Source organism: Octopus bimaculoides, chromosome 4, assembly GCF_046866305.1.
Source record: "Octopus bimaculoides isolate indiv1 chromosome 4, ASM4686630v1, whole genome shotgun sequence".
NCBI classification, from domain to species: Eukaryota; Metazoa; Mollusca; class Cephalopoda; order Octopoda; family Octopodidae; genus Octopus; species Octopus bimaculoides.
In genome coordinates, this window is record NC_142931.1 from 40,114,440 (window position 1) to 40,134,230 (window position 19,791).

Consider the following 19,791-nt stretch of genomic DNA (forward strand, 5'->3'; position numbering starts at 1 on the left):
TATTTACATTATTTATAACTAAATCCTACAATCTAGGTTACTATACTCCCAAAGAAGCAATTGTATTAATTAATTGCATGTTTATAATCTCTAGTACATACTGATTATCTAAATTTAAGTAAAACTATGGAAATTTTAAAGAAATATATTTAATTACAATATATTTATTTTAATTATACATAATGATAATGATAGGATAATGAGAGAGAGAGAGAGAGAGAGAGAGAGGTGGTGGTGGTGGTGGTGGTGGTGGAAGAGGAGGAAAACAAGGAAGGAGTGGAAGAGAATGAGGAAGAGGATGTATTTATTGTAAGAGCATAATGATAGACAACAAATGCTGTGTTTCTCAGATGACATTTAAGTGAGAGTATTAATAACAATAACAGTTGCTGCTAATGTCACCATTGTTAATAACATGTCTAATTTTGTACAAATTACTATTGACTCATGATACTAATAATTATAACAAGAGCACTTAGAGAGCGCAAACCTCTGCCAATGCAATACTGTCCTCTCAACAATTAACTGGAGATGATTTTTAAAATGAGAATATCTGAAATAAAATCCTTCAATGAATATCATGAAACCTTTTGGTTTTCTCTTCTCTTAAATTCCAGTCTTCCTTCAGTAATCCTGTTGTTTTAGATCGATGTATAGAATTATGTATATATGTAAGTATACTGTAAAGAGTTAAAATGTATGTATAATCACCTAATATAATATTGAGGGTTGTTTTTTTTATATATTTGTGTGTGTGTGTGTATATATATATATATATATATATATATATATATTTTATTTATTTATTTATGTGTTTCAGCCAAGTGCACCACCGTGATTTTCACGTTCCTTGCATATATATATGTGTGTGAGAAAGTTGGTATGTGAAAGCACGTGGTTGGATGTATAAAAGATAATAAGAGTGAAAAAACTACAGAAGGCTTGTGTTACATGGTTAAAGTATATATTTAAATTATGTCAGAAAAATGTTAGAAATATATACTTTGTATATATATATATATATATATATATATATATATATATTTACATATATATATGTATATTGAGCAAGATCGTTGCCGGTGCCACTGGACTGGCCCCTGTGCAGGTGGCACATAAAAAACACCATTTTGAGCATGGCCGTTGCCAGTACCTTGTAACTGGCACATAAAAGCACCCACTCCACTCTCTGAGTGGTTGGCGTTAGGAAGGGCATCCAGCTGTAGAAACTCTGCCAGATCAGATTGGAGCCTGGTGCAGCCATCCGGTTCACCAGTCCTCAGTCAAATCGTCCAACCCATGCTAGCATGGAAAGCGGACGTTAAACGATGATGATGATGATATATATATACAGATATAGATATATATGTATATATATATATATATATATATATATATATATATATATATATATATATATATATATATACAATGAAGTAGAGAAATTTGAAAAAACAACACGAAACCGGTTATTTCTCCAAATACAATGTTTATATACCAACAAAATTTTATAACATTTTTCTGACATAATTTAAATATATACTTTAACCATGTAACACAAGCCTTCTGTAGTTTTTTCACTCTTATTATCTTTTATATATATATATATATATATAAAATAGAGCCGGAGTGAGAGGTAAAGGTAGAGGAGATAAATGGCAAAGAGAGCATTGTATGAAGGAAAAAGGAAGTAGTGATAGATGAATAACGAAGGAAGGAGTGAAAAAGCTGATAAACAGCATTTGAAGTGTGAGTATATGTGTGTGTAAAAGAGAGGTATGTTTGCATGTGTGTGTGTGTGTGTGTGTGTGTGTGTGTGTAGAATGGAAATGGGATGGTAATGTTCAACGCTGAAAATGTGTGAGTACATGTGTGTATGTGTGTGCATGTACAAGAGAACTATGTGAAACTTTCCATATACATGTAAGGTAAAGAAAATATTAAAAAATAATCCAGAATCCTTGTCCAGTACTGGGTTGATCCCAAAATATAACCAGTTCATGCCAGTTATGAGGCCAAACATCCCTGAAAGTTACATCCAAATCCATCCAGCAGTTCTTCAGATATCTTGTCTGCGGACAAACAAACAAACAAACAAGCACAACTGAAAACAATACCTCAGCCTTCGCGAAGGCAGAGGTAATGATAATATGTACTCTGAGACCAAAAACAAAGTCAGTTGGCTAGGACTGGGTCTACTACAAAGGGAGGATGGTTTCTTTAGCCTCGGTTGGCAGCCTCCATGAGATGGTGTCTAAGTAAGAATAAAAATAAGGCTGTGATGCCTTAATACCGTAGTCCCCTATATGAGTGTACACCAAATAAAAAGTATCTTTACAACTGTGTTAATGAGACCAGATACCCAAGTAAAGGTCTGTCATACAGGAAGTATCCCACTATGCAGCAGGATGGGCCTGCTTGTTATTCACCTACTGCATCAAATATTACAAGAAAATAGTCTCATAACAAAAATAGGACTGTGGTGCAATGTTAGTGCAGAACAAACCTGTGAAAATAAGTTACAGAAAAATATGTATAAAATATCAATAGAGAAAGAAGTGTTCCCTGTCACAGAACAAAAACTTCACAACTAGAAAATTTTAATCATGAAAAGACTGGCTATTCCAGTTACAACTGGAAGAGATCTCCAAAATAGTGAAAGATAACGAACATAGCTATGTAGAAGAAGAAAGGGAGGAAATCAAACAAGAAATAGCAAAGTTCAATGATTATCAGAAGAGAAATAATAGCCAGGAAGAAAATAATTTTCTTCATGGAAGGAAAGGATGTTACAAAGGAGGAAAGAAGCTTACGTCAATGGCTAAATGAGACACGAATTAGTGAAAGAAAAAGACTACCAGATTTGAAAGGAATTGAAAAAGAAATATTACATAAATAGTTAAGATGAACAAGCTATTAACAAAATTCAATATAAAAAATATAAATGATCTTTTTCACTTCACATACTGCATAGCCTCTGTTGCTGTAAAAATTCTTGGGAATAAAATCAAGGAAAACCAAAGGGGAAAGACCCAAGGTGGAACTGGAGACTTGAGAATCAAGTTGAATAGCTCAATAGAAACCTCTTAAGGATAAATGCAATAATTGAAAAGTTGATAGTAAAGGAAACATACAGAAATGAGTTCCATAGAAAATACAACATTAGACATTAAGGATTACAAGTAGCTAAAGATTCCTGGATGTCTGACGTGAAACTCTTTTAACATCCGATTTTGTAAAGAAACAGGTACTATAAACCTTTGAGTGTACATCAATACGTCATCACATATTGAACAGCATTTCAAACCCATGTTATGCTTAGCAACATAAGTTTTTTTTCTTTGTTTCAGACTTTACTATTATTTTCATTTTATCTATAAACACATTGTTCTCTTTAATTTTTAATTCATCTAATGTGACCGGTAGTTCATGCACTACATTACAGAGTACATCTTTTATTTCCATTTCAGATTTTAAATTCTCAGATGCCTTATTTGAACTGACATATATGAACCATTTACATTATTAGAGAAGGGTTTTATGGGTAGATCCCACAAATCAAATATCTCCATCTAGCCTGTACCAAACAGGTTTATAGTATTTTCTGATAAATGAACTTTAGCTTTCAGCATTTTCCCACGAAATGTCACTTCCATTGCCATTTTGCCTAAAAACCGTACTTGCTTTCCTGAAATACCACAAGCAATTTTTAACGTTTTCTTGAAAGTAGGCGTTCCAATCTTTTTCCATGTATCAGTGTTTATTAGCAAGATACCGCTTCCTGTATCCAATTGCAATTTTGTATTTATGTTATTTATTTTTACAAATACAAATTTTCTTTTTTGTTCCTTGATTTCTGTTTTCATTGAGAACACCTTCTTACTTGCACTTTCATTCCTTCCTTTCTTTAACCAACAATGTGAATTTCTTATGTCCTGTTTTACTGTAACTAAAACATTTTTTATTCTTAAAAGGGCAGTCTCTTTTAAAATGTATTTCCCCACAACCATAGTACGGTTTGGGTCTTGGTTGTTTTATTTTTGCCTTGTTTGTTATAGGTCAATATGCCTGTATATTTACACCGTCCCTTTCAATTTTTTCTGTGTCTTGTCATAGATTAATTATCCTTTGGCATTCTTCCACCACTGTTTGTAAAGTTAATTTAGTATCTTGCTCTAATTTTGTTAATATTCAAGCTCATATTTCCCCATTTTTACTTGTAGTTAATCCTTTTATGAAGATTAAACATTTGAACATGTCTGGAGTCAACTCACTTGGCTTGAATTTTTCACATTCTTTGTTTACAATACCTGCATACGTAACAGAGTCATCTGTTTCATATTTTTCAAATTCAGGCATTCCCAGCGAATGTTAAATAATGAACTCCTTTCGCTGAATATCTTTGCTAATAGGCTAATTGTTTCCTCGAAATAAATTTCTGGTGGTTTCCTTGGCAAGATGAAATTACAATATTTTTCGTGTTCTGCAAGTGCTAATTTTCATTAGAGAAGCCTTACCTTCTTTTCATCTGTCCAACTTTTACATTCTCCCTTAAATATTTCCTCATACCTTCTAAAGTATGCTGAAAACATAATCCCTTCTTCAGGATTATAAACAAATTCCTCAATTGCATTAGCTACTCCATCCGCTGAAAACAAACCTGACGTGTTCTTCGACTGCAGCAATAATTCTAACAACTGCTGAGTTTGCTGTTGTTGTTGTTGCTGTTTCCGCTGTTCTTGTTGCTGTTGCAACTGTTGTTGTTGCAACTGTTGTTGTTGTTGTACCACAGAGATTAACAGTTCTTCCATGCTTTGAATGTCTCACTATCATGAAGTGGGTTGTTTTATATTAATTTTCACTGCATGGAATTTGAAACTTCCCCTCCACTTTTGTGAAGTGTGTGAAGTTAGAATCCTTGACACTACTTTTGTGTGTAGTTCAAATCCTTGTCACCACTGTTATGATGTTTTAATGTAGCTGCAGACTTATTGTATATTCATTCACCAACTGTTCAAATCACCAACATGTAATCCAACAATATCTCTTCTTTTTAACTTCTATGACTCTTTATAATATATGGCTGCACATATGACACTCTAGTTTCTTATTTCTTTATTTGGCCACTAAGGGCCCAACACAGAAGGGACAATACAAAAACAGACAAAATATTATGAGTGTGTTTTCCTGTTTTTAAAAAAATTATAGTTCATTATGATCGATTAAAAGTTTGTTAATTACAAGTAGTGATACAAATATAAATAAAAATGTGATTTACCAGAGCTCATAGACCCACTGCTGTTGAGACCAACATTTCTTTTTTTTCTCTTTTGGGTGGCTGAGCTTAGCTGGCTCCATCCATTCCTAACTTTCTCACTACATTCATCCATCTTTTTAGAAATATGCTATGCAACAGGTATCTCCTTTCCAGCCTGATCTTACTTTTTAGGTGATAGTTAAAATAATTAACTATACCTTGGCCGGAAACGAAGGTACCTGTCACAATCCCTTTTTCATGAGTCTTCCACAATGTATCTTTCAGTTTGGTTAAGGTACAGAAAAAACTGTCTCTCCCCTCCTGAAAAGGGAAGGGAGCAGAACAATCTTGATAAGTAATTCAGCCAACAGCTGTACTCATCATATCATTGACAACAGTTGTTCAACGTAGATTATTAATCCCTTTAACTCCACACACTCCACGAAGGCATGCAGAACAGTTTCACTGTCCCACCTGCACCTCAGGCATATCAGCGAGATGGTACTACCATGCCTCGACAATCTCTCTTAAAAAAGTAAAGTCAATTGGTAACACAACCAGGCCAGGGATTTCTGGTAATTATCCAGATACCCCAGCTCGAAAGTCCTCCCGAACAGGTTGACCAACTCCTTTCCATTGAAGCCTAGAGACTCCTCCAGGACATCATCAGACATATGTTTCACTACCTGTTATAAAAATCCGTGGTAGAACTCCAGTTGCCAGTATGGCTCACCCGAGAGAGAAGCACGAGTGCCCATTGACACTCCAATTGCCACTCGCTAGCCTAGGTCTTCACCTGATCCATGGATCTAAATCCCAAAAGGAGATTAACTGTGAAAGAGGAACTTCATGAGTGGTGACCACACCTGCTCACCATCCAGGTGACGCCAGAGATGCCTAAGCTTCAGCACAAATTTGCGCATCTTCAGCCACATCCCTAGTCCACTCTTTAACAATTTTTGGCAGCAGATGGAGCACCTTACAAGTGGCCTCCCTTTCCACAAAAAGCGAAAGAGGAGTCTCTCCAACTCACCTAGCCACAAATCAGGACAAAGCACAACTGTCAGATGGTAGGTGATAACAGAAGCAATAAACACCCTTGCCACCTCCGCCCTTTCTAGCAGTGATAACTCCCTTCCATACCAGATCTGGGTTAGGGCTGTCACCTTGCTTGTGACCTCACCCCAATTCTTCTCTATCTGGAGGTCTGGACTGAACCAGACCCCTAGCATCTTAACAGGACCTTCCATCCAACGTCCTATGATGTTATTGGACAACATCAACTTGCCTCTCCAGGGTGCCGAGTTGCAAGCTGACTGACTGCTCCTGCCAATACTACTTGCTCCTGCCACCACTTCGTATCTTCTGATAGCGTTTTCCACACAAGGTAGCTGCCCTTCATCCAACATGATGATGGTGACGTCATCCGCATATGCAGTCACTGTCTTCCCTCCACTCAGATCATGCAGGTTGCCCCTCACCCTACAGCCTCCAACCTTCACATCAATAGCTCAAGAGCTAACACATACAAAAGCAAGAACAGGGGACATCCCTGGCCAACAGAGCGCCTTATCTTGAATGGTTTCAAAAGGAAACCATTCATACAGACAACAGACTTGATGTTGCTGTACATAGCAGCGATCCAACCTCAGAAAGTCAGGCCCAGCCTAGCCACCCCGAGAATCGCCACCAGGTACTGATGGTTGACCCTATCGAAAGCTTTAGACTGGTCTAAATGCACCAGTGCCCCACCTTTGCCAGTAATTTTCCCAACCTGTTCTAAGGTGTAGCATATGAGGTGGAGATTGTCATGTATTGATCTGCCAGGAATGGCGCAAGTTTGCGTCTCTCTGACAAGGTCGCCCACGATCTGCTCCAACCTCTTTGCTAACACCTTGACCAAAATCTTTTAAAATTGCTAATTTTATCCCCCTTGTTTGGGTCCTTTTTATCAGTCACCACAGCCCGGCTTACAGATTTAGGAATACTCCCATTCTTCTGCCACTATGCCTAGTTCTCACAGCCCTGCTCTTCTGTATCATTGCTATCTGGTAGCCCCCCCCCCCCCGATTCTATATATATATACCCAGATTTTTGCCACTCACTCCCTCCCTCTGCACTCTTTAATCACACTTCCTTCGCAATATCCTGCCACTTATATTATGACATTCGAACTTCAAGCATATGCCCTGACACTTGCCACCATCTATAACTTGTTGTCTCCCACTCTCTCTCTCTCCTTCTCCTGCACTTCCCTCAGGTTGGATAACCATGTATTTCCTTTGCAGTAGCACACCTGTTTCTGTCTTCAGTCCTGATCTCTCTCTCTCTCTCTCTCACCAGGTAACCTTGTACTTCCTCTACAGCAAGACACCTGTTTCTGCCTCCCTGTCTCACTATAACCTTTCATCATCTGACACAAGATCACTTCCACCAATGTCCCCTCCCCTCTTTAAAGTTTTATTTTCTTGTCTTGCAAGTATTTGGGTGATCTTGTCAGTGCAGGTGCCACTTAAAAGCATCCCAGTCCACACTGTAAAGTGGTTGGTGCTCAAAAGGGTATCCAGCTGTAAAACCCTTGCCAAAACAAACCTCACCAGTGCTTGTGCCACGTAAAAAGCGCTAAGTCCACTCTACTGAGTGGTTGGTGTTAGGAAAGGCATCCAGCTGTAAAAATCCTGCCAAAACAATCACAGAAGTCTGGTGAAGGCTTCTGCCTGGCTGGCTCTTGCGAAACTGCCTCACCTATGCTTGCATGGAAGGTGACCGTTAAGCAATGATGATGATGATGATGATGATGATGGTGGTGGTGGTGGTGATGGTGGTGGTGGTGGTTATGATGGTGGTAGTAGTGGTGGTGGTGGTGGTGGTGGTGATTTTATCACAATCAATTATATGGTCATTTCAGAAACATTAATACTAAGGTTTGGAAGCATCATATATTTATAGAAATACTTACTTCCTGATTCTCCTTTCTGCTTTTAATTAATTGCCTCAATGCCTGGTTACTGCTGCTTTGTTCAGAAATACTGGCTTCACTGACATTGCTTTTACTGTCAGGATTATTTTTGTTTGTGGTTTTATTTTGATATTGTTTCAGTTGCTGCTTCAACTCAGAAACCTTTAACAACAGAAAATGCGATAAACAATAATCAGTTTAGTTATTTCAATCAAAAACTTGTTAAAGTCTTGCTCTGCCCTACACAAAAATATCCCGAGACCACTCACTTACGCTGTACCTATAAAGTCCTGTTCTCCTGTTCTCTCATCCTGACATGTCAAACATTCTTCCTCCCATTTTCCTTTTCCTCCATCTACAGTATTATGTGGCTGCTGCTACTGCGTGTGTGTGTGTGTGTGTGTGTGTGTGTGAGAGAGAGAGAGAGAGAGCGAGAGAGAGAGAGTGAGAGAGAGAGAGAGAGAGAGAGAGAGAGAGAGAGAGAGAGAGAGAGAGAGAGAGAGAGAGAGAGAGAGAGAGAGAGAGAGAGAGAGAGAGAGAGAGAGAGAGAGAGAGAGAGATTCTATATATGTATACTACTCAGACTTAGTTTTACCCGCTGAGTACAATCTGCTTTGTTGATGAAGTTTAATAAGACAAACAAATCAAATGTTTCTCTCAGTTGGTTTTAATGACCAGATCCACTCCAGTTTGCAATGACTATATTGTCTAAAAACCTTGAATAACTGATCTTGTTGAAGTTATTTCCATTACCTATTGTTTTCAGATTTTAAACTCTCTTTGAAGTAGTTTTGGACTACTATGATAATTTCTTCTTCATTTCAGCTGGTAAAGTTTTTCAACCCACAATATTATGCAGGTGTGATTGTGTGGGAAGACATTTGCTACTGTAACTCTGAACTGATTAAAACTTTGTGAGTGGATTTGGTAGAGTGAAACTGAAAAAAGCCTCTGTGTGTGTGTGTGTGTGTGTGTGTGTGTGTGTGTGTGTGTGTGTGCATGCGTGCATGCATACGTGTGTGCGTGTGTGTGTCTGCCCCGCACCTTGACATTACATGATAGTTGCAATTGAGTGTCAGTCATACATGTAGTGTCATTCATTTCCAATGCTATGCAAGAACATGTCTGGCCATGGGGAATAACTGCCTTGTTTGGAAACAGATGAGGGCACTTGGTTGTAGAGAATTTGTCTCAAATAAACTCCGGCGGACCCATGCAAACAGGAAATTAGATGTTAAATTATGATGATGATGAGGATAATGATGAATATTACAAATATGAGACCTGGCACATTTCTGTTTATTATGCTAGATATTTCTCTTGGGTATTTTCTTAAGCTATTCTAAATAAACATTTTGTAATATATATGTTTATTTTGTATTGTTAAGCTTTCAAATATGAAGCAACTTAACAATAGGAAATAAAAACTTAGAGTTATCTGATAAATAACATATTATTTCATAAAAGACACCAATTAATTGCCACTTGAGTGAAAAAAACCGCTTTTATCTTTTTAAGCTCTGATCATGAATATTTGTCATTTCTGTGATCATGAGTAATAATTCAATGAGGATTTCTGTCATCTCTGCTCTGTCTCATCTTGACAGATTTTGTACTAAGCACTTTACTACATCATTCCTCTCTAGAACTCTCCTCTTGTCATATTCTTCCCACTTCCTATCTTGTTATTGTTCAACCCCAAGTCAGTCATGATCAAAAGACCTATGATCAAATGCATTCCAAATGTGACCATCTTGTCTTTCACTCAGACAATGTATTCTAGGACTACATTATCCAAGGTGTCCTTCTTTCTTTTAGGGAGTAGGATTTGGTTTGAGGAAGCTTTGGTTACTATTTGTAGCAAATTAAATGATAAAATAGAGCAGACATTAACAACTTTTTTTAAGAAGCGGGCTACATGAGACATAAATCAACATCAGGCAGGCCAAACTACTAAAAATACTCAAGGTAACTTCATTAGTTGCACTATTCAGAAACTCCTGCAGGCCACACTTTGCTCATGACTAACAGGACCAACCGACCCCACGTGAGGAGGAGCTGGACTGCACGCACCGATGTGACGGTGAGCCCAAAGCCGTGTCGCTCCATGGCGTCCCGGGTGTGGAGCCATGGAGCTCGTACCCAATCATGACCAACATAGAGGCCACAGAATATTGGCTCATCCCTGTCCCCATTTATCTTACTGAGCCAATGTAACCAATGCCAGTGTCACATAAACAGCACCCATGCACCCATGCTGGTGGCACATAAAAAGTGTTAGACCTCATGGAGGCAATGACTAGTGACTGAGACCTTTGGCAATATGCCGTACTTAAGAAGACCCATTAAGCCAAGTGAAATTTTAGTCATGGCAGATACTGATGTCCAGCAACTAGTGTTCGTGCCGGTGGCATGTAAAAGCACCCATTACATTCTCGGAGCGGTTGGTATTAGGAAGGGCATCAAGCCATAGAGACCATACCAAATCAAACTAGAGTCTGGTGCAGACCCTCAGCTTACCAGCCCTAGTCAAACCATCCAACACATGCCAGCATGGACACCAGACGTTAAATGATGATTATAATAATGATGATGATAATGGTGGTGGTCAAGAAATGCATAGCTTTAATATCAACAACATCAATCATACCAGTCCAAAAGGGCCTGATAAGATTATGAGCATTGTGCATTTACTTTAGACTAATTTGTATAATTTGTTAGAAATATGTCTGGCTGCAATTCAATTGAACTCTACATTGAATATGTGGATTTCACAAAGCAAGTTTAATATGAATTTACCTTCTTTTTACTTCTTTAACTCATATCCTTTACTATTGTCAGTCACCAGACTTGCAGCCATGCTGGGGCCAAGAAGGTTTTTATCTGAACAAATCAACCACAGAATTTACTTTTTCTTTAAGTTTGGTACTTAATCTATCAGTGTCTTTGCCAAACAGCTAAGTTATGAGGATGTAAACAAACCAATGCCAGTTGTCAAAGCAATGGGAGGAGACAAACACAAAGTCAGGCACACACACATACACAGACTGAACCTGAAACTATATGGCAACAAAGCAAACTTCTTAACCATTTAGCCATACCTTCTTTTTTTTTTTTTTTTGTCATAAATTCTACTGTAAAGAAGCAGCAAAATCTAACTTCTTTCAGTGAAATTCTGGTTGAAGCACCCCATAAAATCCCTCATAACTTTTTCTATTTTGGGGAATTCTCAGAAAATTTTCGTGAATTTGTGTTCAACACATGGGAATTCATAAATTGTTTTTCTTAATTTTTTTAACCCCTCCTGCCATCATAAATCCCCAAAGTTCTACTTTTTTCAATTTTTTTTAAAAATCAGTGTTTAAAATACAGTCAGTCTGAACTTTTTGCTTAAATCCCAGCAGTGGACCACCCTTGGGTGCATCATTGCTGCATTAAATGTGTTTATGGGGAGAAAAATATTGAGAAACATCAATACATGTCAGAGTGACAAAGAAATGAGGAACGTATCAGGTGGTCGTGAGATGTGCTAAAAAGAACAGTAAAATCGCCCTTAAATCACACACGAAAAAATTTTTTGCCTAACTGCATGAATTCCCCTATGTAGAACACAAATTCATAAAAATTTTCGGAAAATTCTGAAAAATAAAAAAGTTATGAAGAGTATATGGGGTGCTTAAGCCACTCAAGAAAATGTCACACGTCACAAAGCAATAGTTCATATTCTGACCTAGAAATGACAACTGTACATGACAGTTAGTCATAATGTGTTTCAGTTTTTGTTTTTATTGTTAACTCCTCAATTACATTAACTTCAATTCATCTATGTTCATTGTCCAACAGATTTTCATTAATGCTTTTTTGTATTTATTTCATATCACAAGAAATTTTTATTTTCCATTACTTTTTACAAAACGATAGTTACCTTTTGCTGTAGAGTGAGATTTTGCTGTGCTCGTCCTTTCCATGAAGAACTTTCAGAAAGCAAAGCATGAATATTTGCCCCTTCTCCAACCTCTTGACTAATAACCTAAAAAGAATGAAAACAAAAAGGAATATATCAACATTACACTATGGGTAAGTATCTGGGAGTTTATATATGTAAATATATAAATAAACGTGAGTGTATGAGTGTGTGTGTGAGAGAGAGTGGGGGGAGTGTGTGTGTGAGAGAGAGAGAAAGAGAGAGAGAGAAAGAGAGAGAGAGAGAGAGAGAGAGAGTGTGTGTATGTGAGAGAGAGAAGGGGGAGAGAGAGAAAGATTAGATAAATAGATAAATAGACAGACAGATAGATAGATAGACAGACAAACAGACAGACAGACAGACAGGCACACAGACAGACAGACAGACAGACAGACAGATAGATAGATAGATAGATAGATAGATAGATAGATATAGATATCCATATATATATATATATATATATATATATATATATATATATATATATATAATATATATATATATATATATATATATATATATATATATATATATATATATATATATATATATATATATATATATATATAGCATAAGTCATCTAAAAGTCCATAAGTCAGGAAAAAGATGCACTATCAACAGAGTGGGTGTATTATCTGAAGTGTACAGTTATTATATATCCATCACAGCTCATCTTACCAATTAGCTTTGCGCTAAGGGTACAACAGTGTTACGTAACCCCATGCTCGTCAGAGGTAATCAACATGAAATGAAACATGTTGACTGCTCTCTATTGTTGGAGGTGAAAGGACACAATCAGTTATATATATATATATATATATATATATATATATATATATATATTATTATATGTATTTATTTTCTGCAAGTAAAAAATAACTCGGATAAAATAAATTGGTTAATAGATACCGGGGTAGCAAATATCACAAAATAACCGTGGTGTAACTCCTGTTTATGAAGTAGAAACTCCTTGATATTTTGGGTATTTGAGTATATATAAATTTAAAGAATAGAGTAAACGCATATTATAACTGCATACTTTTATTCCGACATATGTTTTGAAGAATTACAATTTATGCGATCCATAGGAATCGGCGATGTTAAAAATGTAAACTTCTCCTCAGGGAAAAGTATGAGAACCAGCTTAAACGTAAGACATTATAATCGAATATAATGTCTTACGTTTAAGCTGGTTCTCATACTTTTCCCTGAGGAGAAGTTTACATTTTTAACATCACCGATTCCCATGGATTGCATAAATTGTAATTCTTTGAAACATATGTCGGAATAAAAGTATGCAGTTATAATATGCGTTTACTTTATTCTTTAAATTTATATATATATATATATATATATATATATATATTTATATATACATATACACCATGCATCCACATATTTATTAGTTTTCTCTCAGGAGACAAAGTTGTGAGGAGATGATAAGCACCAATTGTATATGTATGTATATGTGTATATGAGTGAGAAAGTGTGTGTGTGTGTGTGTGTGTGTGTGTGTGTGTGTGTGTGTGTGTGTGTGTGTGTGTGTGTGTGCAACTATGCCTGTGTCTGTTTACACTGGTTAGCTAGTGTTATGTTTGTGTTTATCTCCCATAGCTTAGTGATTTGAAAATAAAGATCAACAAAGCAAATCCCAAATTGAAATACAATATGGTTGACTACAGATGATGCCCCAGCATGATCACAGTCCAATGACTTAAACCAGTAAGATAATGAAAGAATACTTAAATAGAAGTTGATTTCAATGAAAGATTTACAATGAAACAAAAGAACTATACTGTGGTTTCATTCATTTATAATTTACAATCGTATTATCTACTATATTCAGTTATGAAGTCAATAAAATGGCATTTATAGCATACTTACTTTGTTAGCCAACTTCAGTTCTTGCTTCAAAACTTGACACTGGTTTCTCCATTCATTCATCTTACTCTCCATTTGTTTTTGTTTCCCTTGCAACTGTTTGATTTCTTCTTCAAGCTAAATAGCAGAGCAAATTTTATAATAATATTGATTTCTAAAGTAGGCACAAAACTTCATATTTTGTGGGAAGGTATATCTGATTAAGACCAGTCCTAAATCTTCCCTAGTATTTTATTGTATTGAACCTGGAAGGAGGGATGAATGGCAAAGTTGACCTCAGCAGGATTTGAACGCAGAATATAAAGATATATAACTATATACTGCAAAGCATTTTTATCTAAACCCCTACTGGTCCTGCCAATTCACTGCTTTTTTTATAGTGATAATGGCTATGAGATTAACCCTTTAAGTGTGAAATTAAATTTTATGGTTATTCCTGTAATGATGTTAAATATCTACTGAAAAATAAATTTGCTATTTTCAGCAAGTCATGTTGCCTTGGTAAATTTGACATATCTTAGCAAAAAGTAGTTTCAAACATAACAAAAAGAAATATTGTTATGTAAAACTGCTTTCCACAGATAAAGGTAATGAAATTTTGAGTGGATATATCTGATTTCTGAGCTAAAGAGATTAAGATGTTGAACTACTGAACATGTGCTTATGAATGGAAAACTGTAATATCTATAAGGAACATTGTGCTGTACTCCAGAGCAGGGTACATTTATCTGCTTCAGTTTGTGTCACGGACAAAGAGAAAATGAAAATGAAAATGAAAAAGAACAAAATAAAATAGAAATAGTTTCCAGATTAATTGGATATCACAAAACATTGCTTTCCTACTCTAGGTAGCATCAGCAGAAACACCATTGTTACAGTTGTTACTCCGAGCCCTTGAAAGGAGCTGAACAGAAATTGCAGAATAAGTTGGAAGTCACTAAAAAATAAAACACACAGCAGAAGGATTTACTATGTTACCATATAACCTACTAGGATTTTATTTCCCAGCATTGCCTGGGAAATACAACACTAAGTTGTGTTCAGCAAACTGGCTGAGCCTTTTGAATATTGGATGGAATAACTAGCCACATTCCTTCTGGCTCTTGGTAAAATAATTTTGTCATTATTAAGCTGGTGCTTGAAACTTAAATTAGCATGAAATTTTGATGGAAGATTTGAATTTAGATCGCTTTAAAATAGAATGTCTGTGAACAGATAAAGTGAACTTCAGCATTTCAAACTTGACCCTTTAGTTATCGACCCACCTGCTGAAGTTCACTTTATCTGTTAAGCTGATTAATAGAGTATCAGTCCAGGAATAATAAAGTAAAAAGAATGTTGTAAGACAATAATATAATTGATTAGAACAGACAATAAAAGAAAATAGAAGAAAAACTATATGGCATATTTTATTTTCAACTGCTTTTAAATTTACTGACTCCACCCAGGATCAGAGTAACTCCACTCAGTAATGTTCTCTTGACCTGTTAATTATAACTACCCTATGAAACCTTATTAAAAATCATCAATTTAGTTTGGCTCTAAATAAACTTAACATATTATCATTCAAACAAGATAAAATAGGTGGGTGTAACTTTAAATTAGTGATTTTATAAAACTAATAAAATTTATAGAATTTGTCTCAAAATTCAACTAATAACTCTTCCCTAGTTAGAACTATTTTAAACCTATTCCTGCTGCTCTGCTAATTTGATGCTTTTACTAGTGGGATTATTTATTATTTATATTTATTTACTTAATTAAATTTAATTCAAGTTTTTTCTTATATATTTTATATATAATAATTTGATTTAAATTACTTATTTTATTCACTTTATTAAATTACAAACAGAAATACCCAGCATTGCTTGGGATTAAAATGGCCTAGTTTCTTATTCTTTTACTTGTTTCAGTCATTTGATTGTGGCCATACTGGAGCACCACCTTTTGTTGAACAGAAAGCAAGAAAGAAAGAAAGGAACGAACAAACAAAGGAACAAATGAACAAAAGAAAGAAAGAAAGAAAGAAAGAAAGAAAGAAAGAAAGAGAGAGAAAGAATGAAAAAAGAAGGAAAGAAAAAAGATGGAAGGAGGGAAGGAAGGTAAGAAACAAACAAACAAACAAATAAACAAAGAAGGAAAGAAAGAAAGAAAGAAAGAAAGAAAGAAGGAAGGAAAGAAGACATAAACTAAAAGGGAGAAACTATTACAGAAGGTGAGAGATAATATGTGTAAACAAGAGAAACTGAGAATGAGAAGAAAGAGAGAATCAGTTGAAAACTGCAGTTTTTAGAGAAAAACTTGTATAAAACACCTTTTTTCTCTAATTCTCACTTTACACAGGAGCTCTGGACAAAAAATTATAGTGCATGACCATCCTTGGCACATAAGTAATATGTGAGTAACGTTTGGTGAAAATTGGTTGAAAACTGTAGAAGTGCATATGTATTGCACACACAGACACACACACAAACATCTTTTGTTTTATATATATAGATTATTTGTAATAAGTGGGGCAATAATGTTATAATCCAGGGTGGTGAGCAGGCAGAATCATAAGCATGCCGGGCAAAGTGCTTAGCAGTATTTCGTCTACTGTTACGTTCTGAGTTCAAATTATGCCGAGGTCGACTTTGCCTTTCATCCTTTCAGGGTCGCTTAAATAAGTACCAGTTACACACTGGGGTTGATGTAATCGACTTAGTCCCTTTGTCTGTCCTTGTTTGTCCCCTCTATGTTTAGCCCCTTGTGGGCAATAAAGAAATAAATACTGTTATAATCCAGTGGATTCAGACAATTATTGGTTCTGCTTCTCTTTTTTATTAATTTTGAGAGCTTTACTTCAAAACTTCAAAGTAAGTATTTAACAGGTTTTATTTTAATTTGCTAGCATTCAATCTAGCATAAATTTATATATATGTTTATGACTGGGATACTAATTGAAAGCTTATAACTACCTAACTGGGTTTAATTTGCATATATGTATCATTATACATATATGCAAATTAAACCCAAGTAAGTAGTTATAAGCCTTCAATTAGTATCCAGGTCATAAACATATATATAAATTTATGCAACATAAAGTCACATATAGCCAACCATATGTTACTTCCATTCTTCCATTAATTTATCATGTTCTATTTTTCTTCATCCAGTTAATATTACTGCCAATGTAATTATAGCTTATTAATGGTTTAATTATTTTCTCACTCATTCTCAACACTAAATTATTTTTGGAGACTTTCTTATATCTCTATAATTTATCTATATACTAATTTGCTATATTTTTCCTAATTAACTCTAGTGTATTCATTCTATACTCAATTTGAATGAGAAAAGGTGAAGGAATGCTTGGATCTGCTGGGAGTGTTTGAAGCCAATGATACATTGTTTTTTTCCTTTCTAGTGGCTGAGAACGAAATGTGGTCATATCTTTATGCTCCAGAAATAAAAGCTCATCACACCTCTTCTTTTAAGACCTAAAAATGTTCAAGAGACAGAAATTGGAACAGAAATTCATAACTGCTTTTTGGAGATGGCTTTTTTTGATATTCTGGAAAATAGCTGTTACTATGAATAGTGAGTTACATATTAAGACACACAAACAGCTTAGAGGAACCATTAGGCAGAAGAGACCAAGCATGAATCTGAAAACAACCCACATATATCTTAGCAACAAAATCAGGCAGTTGGCAAATTGGGTTGCTCAATAGTCTTCCACCCATTATACAGCATAGATCTGTTGCTCTCATAGTTCCACCTCTTCACTACCATGAAGGACAGTCTTCAGAGACAATTTGATGACACAGATGAAGTGAAAGTGGCAGTGAAATAGTTGGTGCAGACAGTGTACATCTGAAATTTTTCAAAGTGGATTTGAGAGTTAGGTTCAAAACAATGGTGCAAATGTATCAAATAGTATCTTTGTACAAAGGAAAAGTTACTCTACCACCATGTACATTTTCAACAACCAATGTCAGTTTATTGAAATGTTATGCCTAACCCTCATATGTTTATGTCTGACTATTGAATTTTAAATAATACTCACATCAGTTATATCTTTGGGTTCCTGTGTAGTATCTTTTCCCTGAAAAGAACAACATTTTTGTTACAATAACAGAAAGATTACAACAGCAAAATTCTGATTGAGAAAAATTACAAACTCTTAAAACACTTATTCATAGTTTTATGTATTTGGTTGTGTCAACAAAACAGAATCACTGATAGGAATTTCTGTAGGTTAAAAATATAGACATCACAAACATCAATTTCAGATAAAATAAATAAGGAATATCCAACTAAAAGCCTCTGACTATTTCTCTATCACTTATACTTCTGATAGCTCTCTAACTGTAGAGCATTATCTTGATAAGTACCCCATTTGTTCATAAGATAAGCTGTTTAACTAACATCCAATAGAGTGAAGCAGCCAAATTCAGCACAGTGTTTTTAATAAGACAAAAAAAAAAAATACCGAGAATATGAGCAAAAGAGAAGGAAAGCACTTGTATTGTATAATATAGTCAGCAACATAGCCACTTGGCAAGCAATTGATATGTGGTTTGAGTCTAAAATTGCTGCTATTGTTGCTGTTGGTGCCAGCTTTAACAACACCAACACCAACAACAGTGGTAGCAGCAGCATCTACATCAACAGAAACCGAGTCACCAACACTTGCACATGGAGATACACTGGATGTTCCAGTAATATGTTCAAACAGTGCCTCTCCAACCACAGATCCTCCTTCAGGATCCCAGAAAGGAGATACACTATGTCCTTAGCCAGCCATGTATGGCAGCTGAAAAATGATGGAACTCCACATGTAATATCATGGAAAATCCTAGAAAATCTAGGCCCCTATATGAATGGGACCAAGCGTTATAAATTGTGCATAGCTGAACAGACAAGGATATTAAAGGACTTCCTCGACCTGGGGAACATCCTTAACTCCAGGACAGAGGTCTTTAGACCTTGCTTGCACTTCAGGAAATTCCTGCTGGCATCCTGGGATCCACACACCAACATAGTCAATTAATGGTGGTCAAAGGGAGACAATCGCTTGTTGACAGTAATGAAGTCTTTTCCTCTTCCATTTGCTAGAGAGGCCACTTGCTAGGGAGGTCATAGGCCAAGGGGTTTTAGGGTCTGAAGAAACACAGTAAGGCTAAGCACTTTGTGGACATGAAACCCAAGGTAACACCATAGACCAGCCATATCTATCTTTATCTATATATATATATTTGTTTTGCAAGATTTTTGATGTGAAATCGTGTGTTGAAACAGATGTTGTTGTACTTGGGGGTGGTCATATTGCCAGTTTAGCCAATAAAAACACACGCACTGTATATTTGGTGTTAATTTGCTTCAGCTTTATATTACATTAATCTTAATCTTATTTCGGTCAGAGTTCTTTCGTCACACTTCTGTGACCTCATCAGTGGTCCTTTGTTTCCTTCTTTCTTATGTGTGTCTCACCTTGCTAACTATCAGCCATTTTGTATTTTGTATTCCTATTGTATGTGTCTACGCATGCGTGTCCTTCAATGTGTCTGTGTCTTTTGTAAGTGCATGTGTGTATGGGGAGTGTCTGTATCACCTATATTCTCTGTTAATACGTGTTCGTTTGTATTTGTTTTTATTTATTTATTTGTTCATGTGTTTTTTTTTGTTTTTTTTTGTGTTTAATTAAATTTTGTTAACGTATGTAGTATTTAATTCCATTTGTTTATC

The 19,791-nt window shown here is 35.6% G+C and overlaps 1 protein-coding gene across 1 annotated transcript in view; it reads right to left on the reverse strand.

The window, feature by feature from the left end:
- Window positions 1–19,791, reverse strand: part of LOC106879413 (coiled-coil domain-containing protein 13) — an 84,258-nt gene that overhangs the window by 42,549 nt on the left and 21,918 nt on the right. Inside the window, exons 6-9 of the mRNA XM_014928969.3 lie at window positions 18,110–18,148; window positions 14,065–14,178; window positions 12,142–12,246; window positions 8,217–8,378 (exon numbers count right to left, since the gene is read on the reverse strand). Of these exons, the coding sequence (XP_014784455.1) occupies window positions 8,217–8,378; window positions 12,142–12,246; window positions 14,065–14,178; window positions 18,110–18,148 (420 nt within the window). The remainder of the gene's footprint in view (window positions 1–8,216; window positions 8,379–12,141; window positions 12,247–14,064; window positions 14,179–18,109; window positions 18,149–19,791) is intronic.